Below are 15,357 nucleotides of genomic sequence, written 5' to 3' on the forward strand. Positions count from 1 at the left end.
GAAACATGAAATCAAGAAAATCACAACTCAATCAAATTATTCAAAAAAATACATTAAATAAAAAATTATTAGCTCTGCTATAAAGATACACATAATGAGGGGAAAATAAAGGCAATAAAAAACTATACAAGTGAATTTGGAACTTTAGCAAAAGATTTTCAACAATTATAACTATACAAGTGAATTGAGGAAATAGTAATATTGTTGTATCAACGTACCTCAGCAGAATAATCCCTGAATATAGGCAGGAACCGTTTCCGGCAGAACTCATTAAAAAGAAGTGTGAGAACCGGAAGAGGAATAGTTAAGCTAGATGCTAGAGGAAGCTTCTTCAGTCCAAATATTCCAATTGCAATAATATGCATTAAGACCAAGGAAAATATTGTTGAATTGTGCACTATAGGCCAAAACTTCCCACCAGTTTCATATTTGGGTGCAAATACATTGAGTAGCTGCATAGAAAATTTGCAGGTCAAGTATCACAGCTAGGTGGAGAACCTCAAGGGTCTGTATTAGAAGTTTAAAGTTCAGGTGGTGCAAGGAAATATCAAATTGTTAACCTCAAATTAAACTCAGACAGATTCAAGAATCCAGCTCAATCAAGTAAATTGGCAAGTCAAACTCCAGTTCCATAGGAACTCTACAAAGTCACTTAACTTGTTCTGACTTCCAATGACTTTGTGACAGAAAATACCAACCATCAAATTCACATCACTTTGTTTTTAAGTCAGCAGATATTAAGAGGGGAAAAGTCTGCATGATAACATGGGGCATCATTCACACATCTTAAGTGAGTGACCCATGAGAAGATTCATAATAAAAATCCATATTTGAATTCATATATCTAAATTATTCAGATATTAGGACAAAACAGGATTAGCTTAATTCATAACTTTTTGGAGATGTCATACATCGTCTAGTTATGTGATTAATATTGCACTCACTGAGCTCTAGATACTATCAAAATTAATTCATAATGACTATTGAACATTGGCCCAAAGTTTTGTTGGCACTATCACATTCAATATTATTCACCAGCACCACAAAACCGTAGTAGGCTAATACTTAAATAACCAGTACAAACTTAATATTTACAAAAGAGATGTTTCAGAACATTTAAAGTACCATAAAGGGGCCGATGGAGTGAATTACATCCTAGAGACTTTTCAATGTCATTAATCACAAGAAAATGTCAGGGAAGGTTCAACATTTGTTAGACCTTTAAGAGAACTGAATATTTGGTGGGAGATCATCTAGAAGGTGTATGTGGAATCCCTTTTCAGATGCAGTTCCCTATGTTTTTCTTTAACATCCAACACAGAGTATTGAGTTAAAGAAATAAAAAGAAAGGCATTCAACTAACCTGGTTTCGATAGACGATATACGCCAGACAAAAATAAACCAAGAGGAATGGAAGAATTAGTGGAGCAAGGAAGAAGTACGTTACACCAAGAAGACCAAAGAAGAGAATTGTGGGAATTTCTTTGTGATAAGAAATTGATGGAACCTGGAATTCTTCACCATCATTTCCTGTAAAATGTTGCTTTACAAAACTGCAAATGAGGGGAAACATTCGAAATATCTCTGAAGATAGACTAGTCCATCCAGATGTAACAACATAAGCAATGAAGAATGATGCCTACACCAAAACAAAGGCCAACAACATATCATTCACTGTGTTATTAAGAAATGGTTTCCAAAGTTGAAGACTAACATTTAAAATAAAAGGGTTCAGGTTTCCTAATCAATACAATTACCAGTAAATTGTAATTAAGAACCGATTACATCCACATTCTCATACTTTTTAGCTCATTGAATAATATCTTCTGATATATATATTACCATGATTCTCAATTATAGAGATTTTTGCCTTCCTCTTCTTACCATAGTGCCCTCATTTTTCAATCAAATTATTACTCTTACATGACACAGTTATAATTTATTATTAGTTTATTGAAGAATTGTTTAATGAGTATGTTGATTTGGAATCACAGTATGGGTAGATGTCACAAATAATGAATCAATTTCTTTTTATACCTCTGTGATTTATATTTTTTAGTTCTGCCTACGAAAATTGATTGATGAATCAAAACTCTCAATTGAACCTATGGTCACTACAGGTGCAACCATCAGTCTCAATTAGGATTGACCAAACTATCTTAGCCAAATACCTCATCTCATCCTTAATCAATGCTACCTCTTACATCTTTTCAAATGAATTTAATGTATATTTTTAGTTTTGTTAATTTTTACATTGTAGCTCATCCATCTTAAGATCTTCATTTCAATTAAGCTTACCATATCAACATTTTGTTTCTTGATTGCCTACTTTACCATATAGACATCCTATTTTAATTTGATAGGTTTGAACACATAACTTAAAACTATTAGTTTGACATACATCCCATTAAGGTCACTACTAATAACTTAAACTTTTGGATCAAATTGCTAGCTTAACATGGTATCAAAGCTTTGGTTACTAAGACTCTAGAGTTCGAATATCTTCGTTTGTTTATGCCCTTATTTATGTGATCCGTTGTTTTCATTGTTCACCCCTCCACATGTGGGTTGGTGCCACATGTGAAGCAGGATGTTAGACTACTATATATTTTGCACTATTACTAAACAACTTAAGCTTCAAATTGGTGGTTTAACAAAAACACCCATCCTCTTTTCATCTATTCTGTGCTAATTATAAGGGCGATGCTAATTTCAGTTGCAACTTCTTATGGCTGATTGACCATCCAAGATAACAGAGACATTTTATGTTCTTTTCAAGCACTCGACTTAGAAAATGGCATTCCACAAATTATCTCAAACACTCAACCTAAAATCTGTTTATTCCAAGTTGTCCCCCAAAAGTGATAAATATTTATGCCAACCCTAATCTTATGCCAAAACCATTGGTCAACAAACAACATACTTCATGGAACTCTTAATAAATATGTAAGTGAGCTCATGCATTAAAGAGAAGTATGACAAGCACTTGAAAAAGTATATCATTTAATGTACAAAGAAAAAAGAAAACAAAGTACACACACACACATATATATATATATGCCAAAGCATTATCTTCTTGTTCACTATTATACAAAAAAACTCACAAAATAATCATGTGACACTAAAAGCAGAAAAGCAGCAGGTGAAAGGGAGAACACATTTGGATGTTCCCAAGAAAATTGAATGCCATTGTTTTTTTACATGGCATTTATAGGAATAACTTAACATCTAGATTGGATATAATGAAGAATATTGGAGGCATGCCAGAGTTAATGTTCTAAGAACATTTCAGGATTTCATTTAACACCTGTGTCAAATTTTTTAGTGTCTGTTATTATGCTGGCTACCCTTTTGGTGATCCACCTATTGGTTGTAGTCACAATGATAAAAATATGTGAAATTTATTTCACCAGCTCTAGAACAGCTTCTTAAATAAAATAGTCCATCCAATACATAGGTACAAGTTAATAATGGAAATTTATTTTCACCTGTGCTGGAACAACTTCAGCTAGTATCTTAGGAATTTCCTTGGGCTCGAGGATGATATTAACCTGATAGAGAACTGATCCTGATAGTACATTTGCAAAGAAAATGTTCCATATGGTAAACCACAGCATCTTGGTGCATGCGCTTTTTTGTATCTTACTGAAGGATATGTATCCTTGCATGGATGAAAAAATGATCATGATTGGTGGCACAAGAGATAAGAACAACTGAAGAATGAGACTAGGAAGATATCCTGTAATCACTTGACTGACAAATGTGCTGTAAGACAAAAACCAGGAGTGTATTATTATAAACTTATACATAATTTTTAATTAATGAAAAGCAGTGAAGATCATTCATATTTGCAACATCACGTATTCAACATGCTAATACATTCAGCAATTAGGTAGAAATTCTTGAATGGTTCCTTTTTCTGGAAGATTAAAACAAAATTAGAAGGGATTAAAACTTGTGGAATTTCAGTCCTTTGCTAAGTACCCCCACTTGTTCAACTCCATGCCCAAATCCAAGTCATAAAACCTTAATTTTGGAAAAAGTAAAAAAGAAAAACAGGTCATTTGTTTTTTCTTATATCAGAACAACATTTCCATACTTTCCACACTTTACAGAAAATAAGACTGGGAATAAACCCATAGGACAAGTCTATTTTTCTTAGTTAAGCATGTTACTTAGATTGTTACAATGCACTTGAACAGGTTTTGTTGAAAATTGAGTTATTTTAGGAGATTTGATTTAGTTAATTTCACTATTTTTGGGAGCTAAATTTGGGACTGGGAGTTATTTTTAGGAATCAAATTAACAGAAGCAAACAAAGCTCAGGAAGGAACTAACTGAGAAAATGCCTAAAGGTAGAAGAGACATGTGGAGTATTAAGGACATAAGACCTGCTAGCTCCTTGAATTTCTAATTAGAAAGACTGAGGCGAGAGTTAAAATTCCAGGAGGGGAAGGAAAAGAAAGGTCTAAGATAGGGGAAATAAAAAAATCTATAGCAACCCTGAAGATATTTGGAAATTGAAAATGGAGAAGCTGCTTGCCCCACCAAATATCTTCCCAAAAAACAGATTTTTTTATTTTTTACCATCCCACAATGAAATGAATAAGACAAGTGCCATAGCCTTCCAATGGCATCAATACAACCACTTAACAACAATGTTGGCATCCAATTCATTGAAGTGTGATTCATGTATACTAAAAAATTATCATATGCTATAAACCACCACATGGTTTAGGTAATCTCTAACTATAAGGTGATCTCTCCTCCTTTTCCCTATAGCTGACCACTTAAAATTCCTTTGCAATCTCTTAATCCTTGAAGCCACTTTGACTAGAATCTTGAACATGACAGGAAGTATGAGGAATGTAAGACAAACAGATTTCACAAGAGTAATTCTACCACCTAAAGATAGCCTTCCTTCCAACCCACAAAGTTTGAGGAAATCTTATCTACCACTGGATCCCAAAAAGAGACGGGTCTAGGGTTCCCCCAATTGAATTCCAAGTGCAAAAGGGGTCTTATCAGCATGAAATTGAGCTCCACCCAAGCCCTTTGCCACAGAAATTACTGACTGAAAAACCAAAAAGTTGTAAAAGATTTTCATGAATGTTGCACTCCGTTTTGAACCCTACAGTTCAAACTGATTGAGAAGTCAAATCAGATATGCAACCAATATATTATAATTTGATTCTTCAGATTGATATCTCGTATTCTAAACATCAGAAACAAATGACAACTTACAGTGAACCAAGAAAGGCCACTTTCTTCCATAAATGTCTTTTAAAATCTATAACAAAAATAGATATTCTTTAGAATAATTTCCCTTTTCCATCAAGTTTAAAAGAAGATCATGCATGGTATGACTTTGGAGAAAATGAGGTCCAACTAAAGTGCTAATGAAAAACTTAAAAAAAATTACCACTTACATAGTCAGTACACCCCTCAGAAAAGGAAACCAGACCTCCAACTGATCCAAATGAGTAAGTCCTTGCACTATTACAACTGGAATGAGGAAGGAAACTGTAAGAAGAATATATGCAACAACAACCACCAGCTTGCATATCCACCTCTTTAAGAATGATGCTGAAAAGAAAGGCCAGTAAACATCCTGTGGCTCAGGAGCTCGCTCAGTGACCCACTCAGTGGGATCAATCCCTTGTTGGATGTGCAAAGCTATTGTAGCACCAAATCGTGACTTGAAAGATACAAAGGCAGCCCGAACTTCCTTTTAAATTACAAAAGCATAGCATAGTTATAGACTGTATCAGATATGAATTTGAAGTCCTAATCAATAATTGGCTTGGCTCGAAGGTGAAAGGATTAGGAAGTCATTATGGCTGGAGGGGACAATGAAACAGAAGGAGAAAGAGTACAGCTATAAACTAAAAGTGAACTAATCTATTGTGGACAAGATATCTTATGCATGTAGCACACTCATATTTCACAAAACCAGCATATGTTCAGCATTATATTAAGATCCAACAAATATGAGCCTTTCCAGCAAGTGTACATTATGTTCAATAAATATCAACTCATATGAGTTGAAATAAACATATACTCTTACAATTGCATCTCAAATATGAAATATGAATTTTAAACAAAAATTTCATTAATTGATAGCCATTTATGGAATAACATCTGCCACTGCTTAGTACACATGCACACGCTCAAGCACTTGTACTCATGCATGCGTACTTATTATGGAACTCCTATTTTTCTCTTTTTCACAATGCCAGAGCTACTGTAGATGACATCTATATCAGAATGTTTTTTGGGGATTACTAATGCCATGCTCATGTTTTGGTGTGATACTAGCACGATTGTACTTGTTCTTGATACATAGATTTGGCCTAAGCCTGACCAAGTATCTCTGTGCATTCCCTTATTGATTGATGATGTGTATATTTGTGGCCCATCTTTTAGGCAAGGTAGCCTTCCACTTCATCATTCACCTCTAGATTGCCTGTTTGTAATGACTTTTGAGAAGTCAAAGGCTCTTTCTTAAGCTCAATAGAAGCTTTTAGCCGTGTTTGGGTAATTTTACTAAAATAACTTATGGCTTAAAAAAAAGGATTATCATGAAAGCTAGGATAATGTTGCTCTTTGTAGAAGAATCTTGGCTAGCTAAGACCTCCATCCACAAAAAAATTGAATAAAAAGTAATTGTGAACATCCAGAGAATAATTATTACTATGAAAATTGATCAAAAAGTTTTTTGCGACAGGCACGCAAATAGAAAATTCTCTTAGATATTGGACCTATTCTAGAAAGATTTTCAGTATTTAGGCTACCAAAGCAAAATACACCTAACTTTTTGGGGGCATTAATGTGTTTCCAGAATCAGATGGGTCAATATATAAATCATAAGCAGCAGGAAAAGATTCTCAGAAACTGACTCTCCCCACTTCAGGGGGTGGAGTCACAAAAGGAAGTCCACCTCAGATGAAAACAAAGCATAGGCAAGCAGATATAGATGAATGACATTGGCATCTTACTAAAAGAAAATTGAATAGAAGGAGGTATTTGAAAAATCACAGGGTCCCTTTGGTACTAAAACTTCTAGGCAATATCATTTTCTACTGTTTTTTATATTCCAATGACTAATATATCCCTTAGGTTAAAAGGTGGAATATACTTCATTAAACAATATTCATTCCATTATGAAACAATCGTCTTAGATTAATATTTTTATGCATACATGCACTGACAGCACGCACCTCTCCTGTCAACGAGGATTGCTCCATTCTCAGATTATCTTCTAGATCTTCTAACTTCTTTTCATATTGATCTAAAAGATCAACTCTGCGTCCAGAGAGTCCCAAAAAGCCATCACGCCTGAACCTTTGTTGAGTATGCTTTTTTGATTTTAAGTGGCCAAGCGTTCTATATAGTTTTTCTGCATCGTCCTAGAAAGAATATCATATAATCATCAACCACTAGATGTTAAAAGCAAAAGGAAGCACACTGATGCTAGCATCTATTACAACCATGGTTTAAATTTCATTTCTCAAATATTTTGTCCAAATGCTTCAAGTGGATGATGTGTAAAGAAATTTCTGGAATAAGAACAATTAATACTTCTGAGAGGTTCAATACTCCATGCATATAGAAATTTCACACATTTTTAGTTTGAAGTACATATCAAAAGCATTTAAAAAAAAAGGGGGCACTCAAAGGACACATGAGAAAGTACAGAGGAGGGCTATGCATGTGATTGGGTCTGTTGCTGCATGTGTGTTATAAACTGTACAACATAGGTAGATGCTTCAGTTTCTTGGACACAAGGCTTTAAATTGATTACAAGATCGTGAATTTTCAGGAATGGATTCAATTTTTAACATTCATCCACTAATCAATTGTCCTTAAAACATATAAGCAGTTTCCCGAAGAACTGGAAGTAAATTTTGTAGATGCAAACTTTAGCAGCAAAAGACCAAACTATGGATACTAAAATCATCAAGTACCTTCATCCAAATAGCCTCCACTTCTCTAAGTTTCTATTGTAGTTGACCACATAAAGTGGTTAATGTAGCATAGATTTAGGTCTTCCTTTTCAATTCTATCTCTCTAATATGTAATGCAAAAGCTTCTGCTTTTGTCACATTGAGAGGGAATGAACTTTCATAGATTTCTAGGATAAAATATGAAGATCTAATTCAAGTAGATGTGTCTTGTCCCCATATCTAGAAAAAATAATTAGATTTAATATATAAAAATTAGAATAAATTTTTTCATTCACTTAAAACCTAACTTTAGTTACTCAGAAAATTTAAAGCATGTTTAAATCTTCCCCACAACGGAAACATATCAAGAATCACTAGCAGTGTCTAAAATGTGGTGAAAAAGGGGATGATGATAATTCTAGATCTTTTTCTCCCTCCAATGATTTTTTTTTCATTGTCCATGCACACATGAATTGAAATACATTCAAATTCTTGAGATTTTATGTCTTATCCAGGTTTCATCAAAATCTTCAACAAAGAATAAAATATCAATATCAACAAAAGTATAGAGGTTCAAAAACTATAGAAATATTTGATAGGCAAAAAGATAAGAATATACAAACAGATGCCTAACAAAAAGGTGGCACAACCCTAGCACATATGCAAGACACAGTGATGGAAATATCTTCTGAGTTATCTGCTGAAAATAATTTCTTTTATATTTAATATCTTCTTAATATCATCTAGAGTGCTAAATAGCAAGTACCATTCGAACATAGACATGAAAAAGAGTAATAAGTGACGCATAATACCAACTAATACATAAATATCATTACACATAAAGCAAACATCCAATGTTTCCAGATGTGACAATTAAAGTCGGAATTCCAGAGCGCTTACAATGACCCCCTGAAGTTTGTTTGTTCGACGGACTACTGTATGTGAAAGGTAAGTAGAAGGATGATACTTGGTGAAAAAACTCTCAACACTTTCACCAACTCTGCTTCCAGATGAGACAGGGATACCACTAACTAAAATAGTGAACTGATGCGGCTGGGGTTTGGATGAATAAAAGCAAGCGATCCTTTTTGATGATATATAGCTATACTCCTGCACATTATATACTATTTAGCATCACATCCAGTTGATATTTCCAGGGATGTCTTCTCTAAGTGAACCATTAAAGTAAGACAGCATTAGCTAAGCAAACATATCTGAAATATTACTTACAAAATAAAGAAGATAGCAGACCACTCCAGTGAAAACGTATGCAGCGGAGAAGTGAATCCATAACCTTCATAAAGGTCAAAACTAATGATCAGAGTTACTCCAGTGAAAACATATCCAGCAGAGAAGTGAATCCATAACCTTCATAAAGGTCAAAACTAACGATCAGAGTTCTTAACTATAGCTGAGGTAACTTCTTACTTCGAAAATAATAAAATTCAAATGAACTTGGAGAATTGAGCAATCACTCCATCCACAAAGTCTGGATAATGTGTTTCTACAAATGAAATACACAACTAAGACAGGAAAATTACCAACCAAAGGACATCAAGAAAAACCAATACAATGAAGACAAACACCAGTAAAGCTCAACCATCTGAGTGAAATTGTATCAATGACACCAACAATATGTAGGTGGGAACAGTAAACGGAACTTTGGTTTATGACAGACTTCCACCGGCAAATAGCTGATTACTAGATTTCACAATATTTCAAGCTAGAAATATCTTCTGTGTTTGATTAAAGACTAGTGTTTGTACACACACACACACACACAAATTGATAGATAGATGGGTGGGGGGAGGGGGAGAGAGAGATCTACGCCCACAATCAAGATGAAACTGAAAGGTTACAATAAGAGACAATAATCCAGTCCACCCCCTACTTGAACCTACATGAGCGAAATGTTTTTAGTTCTGGTCTGCTGAAAGTCATATTGGAAACTTGGGTCTAACTTGTTGGATTGAGCTTTGACCATCTCATGTGAAAATCAATTGGCGTCTAGTGAGGATAGATCAAACTTTTTATAACATTTGACATCACACTTTACAGGCCTGTTCTAAGAGCCATCATATGGGTGACCCATCCTTGAGCTTAAGAGCAACATTGTTGCACCCCAACATGAAACTCTCATGATGCAAACCCTTGACCCTTGGTTCTGATACTAATTGTTGAATCGGGCTTTGACCATCTCATCTGAAAACCAATTGGTATCCAATGAAAGTAGGCCAAACATTTTATGACATTTGACATCATACCTTACAAGCCTGTTTTAAGAGCCATCATTTAGGCTACCCATCCCAACGCTTAACAGCCACATTGTTGCACCCCAACACACCTTATTCTGAATACCTTGAGTACCATCTTCATTACCATGGCATAATCATAGAGTACTTCAGTGTTATACCAAACTTCTTTTAAGTTCTTGGCCTCATATATCACCATGACCAGAAATTAAACAAATTACAAGGCCCAAAATAAGAGGATGTTTAGTAAAACTACTTAATGATATAATTTAAGTCAATAAGTAGGTAAAGCACATTTCATAAAATGACTTAATGGTGCTATTTAAAGTCAAAATTAACTTAAAGTAGAAGTTATAAGAAATCACTTTTCTAAATCCAAAATAGTTTGATATCCCATTGCCTAGAACTCTTTACTACTCATCAGCTTTCAACCACAACCATTGATTCTTTTCCCCCCTTGTTTCTCTCTCATCAGCTTATCACTTGATATTAATGAGAGTAAATATGTCAAATTCAATAGTTTCAAAAAAAATTTAAGTTGTTTTTAACAAATAACCTTTATACTTAAAGTAAGAATTAAGTAATAAATTTTAAAGCCAACAAATTCAAAAAAGTGACTTAAAGTCAGCTTAAAACATTAAGAATAAGTTTTCAGTTTTCATAAATGCCACCTGAGTCAAACATGCAGCCTGTTGTAACTTCTCTATGAGCCCTTGTTTGGCATCAAGAAACAGCAAACATCCAATCATAAAGCAGGACAAAAACTGATATAATATTTCTAGCAAAATCTCAGAGTTTTGAAAGAAAATAGGGAACAAACCCCACTGGCTGTCCACAACTGTTCAAAGAATAATCACTGACAAGAAAATGTCTAACCCACAACAAGAGCACATGCAGTTTATCAAACCAATGAAAGAAACTTTCAATTCACAGAAGCATTGTTAAAATTGAAAGTCTATTGCTCAGAGAAAGTCAAACATAAAATTCCCTACACAATCAGTGTACTTGTATGCCATAAAGAGAGAGAGAGAAGAGATGTTACTATCTTTAGAAGCTAGGCATTTAAAGGATATAGATGCCTAAAATATTTAAGACTAATTTGTTCAAAGAGCATTTTAAGTAAAAGATGAAGTGTGCCACTTGGATGAGTGCAGTTTGATATCTCAGAAGCCAACCATGGCACCTCTAGGAAATGAGATATTTTACAGATCTAATTTCTAGATTCCTCTTAGGGCATAAGACAACCTCCAGAATCTGCTGACCGATAGAACCCAATCACCAATTGCCCTCTACCTCACTTTAGCTTCAAATGAGACACATCTAAAACTTCTCATGTTATGTCACATTGATAAAGCCTTGTTCTGGTTCAGTTATATGAAATTAAAAACATGAAAAGGAAAAAAAAAAATCTAACCCAGCCAAGAAATAACTACCAACCAATAATACTATGTAAAGCAAAACAATGGTAGGTGGATTCTTAAACAGGCATGAGCATATGATTGGTAGGAAAAATGCTTCCAAGTTCTCTTTGAGGTAAGTAGAACAGACAGCTATATAGAGGAACCATGCCCATGTCCATGAAAGATATTCTAAAAAGTATAAAAGGATAGAGAGAAATCTTATCCTCAAATATTCATCCAAATCCTCTTAAACATTGCAAAAAATTGGAGGAACTGAAAACCTCTGCAACTCAAACCAAATCCCAAAACAATCCATATGAGACATTTTGTCCCATATGAGACATCTAAAATGACAAAACTTGAAGACAAATATTATTGCATTTATTGCTGCTGCATTGTCAAACCAAATGCATTTGAACAATCCTAAAGGATAAAATATATAAACAATTGGCGAGGCCATTGAAAAACAGATTTAAATAACACTAGTCATGGATTCGGGACATGTTGTGGCATCTTGTTTTTGCTCTTTTTGGGTGAGTGATTCCTCTATGAGAGAGATCCTTCTATGTTGGCACGGATCTTTTGTCGGGAAGAAGTGGAAGAAAGCTTGAAGAGTTGCCACTCTATGTTTATTTTGGACCATCCGGAAAGAAAGGAATAAGAGGGCTTTTGAAAATGTTGAAAAGGGACCAAGCAATCAAGTATGTATAGTTTTTGGGAATGGGTTCGATTGTACATAGATGATAGTTCTTTGTCCATGTTAGGTTTTGTGAATTATGTCTTCAATAGCCTTATTTTAGTTGGTGCAAGATCCATTTATTCTTGTGATATGCATTTCCATGTTGGTTGTCAATCTCTATGCACAAAAAACAGCTATGGTAATCATCAATTGCAGATTTTGGATAATATGCTTGTTGTAAAAATAGTAATTTGAGGAAACAAAGATCCTTTCAAGTGTGTTTCGTTGGGGAGAATGGAGGACTATGGTTCACTTTGTTTGTACGTAGTCAAGGAGCTTCATTTTCAATTGGATTCAAGAAAGAAGAGATTGAATGGTTTTTGGAGCATTTAAAGAAGGCTTCAAAGATGGAAAAGTCATTCGGTTTTAATTGTAAATACAAAGAACGAACCAAAGCACATCTTTTGGACATGTTAGTAAACCTTAACGGTAGATATTTTCAAATTACTGAGTTCATGGCAAGCAGGAAAACAACTTTTGTGGTCATTTTAGAAGGACACGAGCTAGGGTTGAATTACAATAGGAGAAGTAATAGAAGTTGTGATGTTATATTCTTCCCAACTTGTAGGCAACAAGGGATTTTAGAAAGCAGCAAATGAGAAGGTTAAGCCAGTTTCAAACCCCCTAGGACGCAGTTTTGCTAGTGTGGTGGCTGAGGAAAAGTCAAGAAAATAAGGTATTGAACCTATGGGAAAATGGGGATAGGGCGGTGGTTTGTGAACCCTTGGTAGCAAGTGTGAGTAGAATTGCCTATCATCATGCCTATTTATGAGAACTAAGGGATTTTATTTGTGGAGTTTATTGATCTAGTAATTTATTTACATGAGAAGAGGTTTATTACAGTAAGTGAAAAAATGGACGTTAAAGTATATAAATGGAGTTCGAACATAAATGTTATCATTTTAGGGATGTTTTAAAAGGGGTAGATTGAGGTGAAAGGTTTGCCTTTTCATTTGTGGTTTGAGAAGTATTTGTTTCACTTGGCAAAAGGATAGGGAAAGGTTGTTAAGATCAATGAACAATCTATAAAGCTAGTAGATTTAATGAAGATTCGACTTAAGATTGAGGTGAAGAAAATGCAGTGATCCCCGTGATTGTGAGAGTTTCACATAGGGATCAGACCTTTTTAGCATCTATAATGGTCATCGAAAAAGTCAATGGTGCTCAAACAGGTAACGTTGAGATGAATAGGAGCGAGTTTTCTAGTGGTCATGTTAGCCATGAAGGGCTTAAGGAAGATCAAAGGCTAAAAGGTTGCCACTCTTCAAGCCACATGGGGGTCGTTGGGAGAAAGTGGAGAACAACTACAATCCATGCCACACCAACCAATTTTCAAAATTCAAATCCATTAACGGCTATGAAAAGGATTGGGACTTTCCTTTGCAATTTAGCAGGCTTTTTAATTAAATGGGCTGGTGTAGTAAGTAGGTTTTATTAGGAGAGAAACAACTCCAATTGCTTGAAGGAAGACCAAGTCATGAGTTGGGCCAAAATAACTTGGAGGACTAGGTTGATTTTCTCTTAGTAAAAAGAAGACCAACCTAATTAAAAGAAAGAAATCCAAAGATCTAGAGCTCAATTTTCACTTCTCTGGAGAACCAAGCATCACAACTCTAGAGCCTTCATGCAAGCAGTTTGCCTCTTCCTTTTAAAGGTTCGTTCATTGGAAAAATTAATGATCTGAAGCTTCGAAATGACTCAAGAGAGGATGAGTCTTCGTGGAAAGTAGAGAAGCGGACTTTAGCGGGGACCCTATTTTGAAGAGAGGTTCGGTAGCGAAGGCTGAAAGGTCCATAAGAAAGGGTTTGATTGGTCTTTCAAATGAAGCAAGACCATTAATGGATCAAGGTTCAGCCATGCTCAAGCAAAGGGAATGCTTTCCCAACACAGAGACGATTCAGGTAGGCACTGGAGGGGTTAAGGAAGGAAGAAGGTTTCCTCTCTATAGGTATCTGGTCTTGGTTTTCCCTTCTAACCCTAAAACTTGTGTGGTAGGCCAAATTCTAGATGGGACTTCTGATTTGCATCCTCTTCCTGTTAATTCAGTTTCTCTTCCCAATCGGTCTACACCCACTTCTGAAGGATAGTTAAGGATGTTCTGTCTTGTATGATGTTGTAGGAAACAAAGAGGGAGACTTATGATAGGAGGTTCATGGGCAGTGTGTGGAAAGTTAGAAATAAGGAGTCGGTGTTTCTTCCGGCAAGTGGGTCATCCGAGGATGTCATGATAATATGGGACTCAAACAAATTTAGTTGTTCAAAGATGGTGTTGGTGTTAGGGTCTTTAACGGTAACAATTAAGTTAGGTCAATTGAAGAAGGTTCTTTTTTTTTTTTTTTTTTTTTGATTGGAAACGACACAAATATTTATTGATAGATAAAATAAGTACAAAAGAAGGATGAGGAATCCTCCTGCCAAAGAAAGCTAAACTAAAGAAAAATACACTGAAACACAAGCAAACACTCTAAAAATTCCTCTCCCTAAGGAGTACACACTGCTATCCAATCAAGTTGTATCACATTAAGGGGGGTCCCCTTAAAAACCTTGGAACAATAAGCCCAAAGAGAAGCAAGGAAAACAATAGAGTCCCAAAGATACTCTGAATTCCTTGCTTTATCCTCAAAAATCCTCGCATTTCTTTCCCACCACACAATCCGAATAAGAGCGGTGCTTGCCGCTTGCCACAAGGCTATCCCCCTCTTAGACGAACCAAATCCATTAAATTTGATGTGCATCATGTCAAGGATGCTCCTCGGGGGGACCCAATCCATCTTAGCTAACTGAAATAGCCTGTGCCACAACCCAATCGTCAAGGAGCAATGAAGAAAAATATGATCAGCTGATTCCCCATGCTTCATGCACAGAATACAAATATCCGGACTAAGGCTTTGTAGGGTCTTCTCACTTGTAGCATGTCATTAGTATTCACCTTCTTGTGTGCCACTAACCAGATGAAGGACTGCACTTTGAAAGGAACTTGAGAGAATTCCAAACGAACTTAGAAGGAAAAACCTGAGGAG

At 35.2% G+C, this 15,357-nt stretch overlaps 1 protein-coding gene across 4 annotated transcripts in view; it reads right to left on the minus strand.

Annotated features, from left to right (window-relative positions):
* Nucleotides 1-15,357, minus strand: part of LOC117930297 (CSC1-like protein HYP1) — a 32,891-nt gene that overhangs the window by 2,667 nt on the left and 14,867 nt on the right. For 2 of the 4 annotated variants that reach the window (XM_034850877.1, XM_034850879.1), the window contains exons 4-10: nt 9,177-9,240; nt 8,847-9,056; nt 7,221-7,409; nt 5,430-5,728; nt 3,489-3,765; nt 1,364-1,639; nt 219-452 (exon numbers count right to left, since the gene is read on the minus strand). In XM_034850877.1, coding sequence (XP_034706768.1) covers nt 219-452; nt 1,364-1,639; nt 3,489-3,765; nt 5,430-5,728; nt 7,221-7,409; nt 8,847-9,056; nt 9,177-9,240 — 1,549 coding nt within the window. The remainder of the gene's footprint in view (nt 1-218; nt 453-1,363; nt 1,640-3,488; nt 3,766-5,429; nt 5,729-7,220; nt 7,410-8,846; nt 9,057-9,176; nt 9,241-15,357) is intronic. The other 2 variants (XM_034850880.1, XM_034850881.1) reach the window with 2 other exon arrangements.

This window comes from Vitis riparia, chromosome 14, assembly GCF_004353265.1.
Source record: "Vitis riparia cultivar Riparia Gloire de Montpellier isolate 1030 chromosome 14, EGFV_Vit.rip_1.0, whole genome shotgun sequence".
NCBI lineage: Eukaryota > Viridiplantae > Streptophyta > Magnoliopsida > Vitales > Vitaceae > Vitis > Vitis riparia.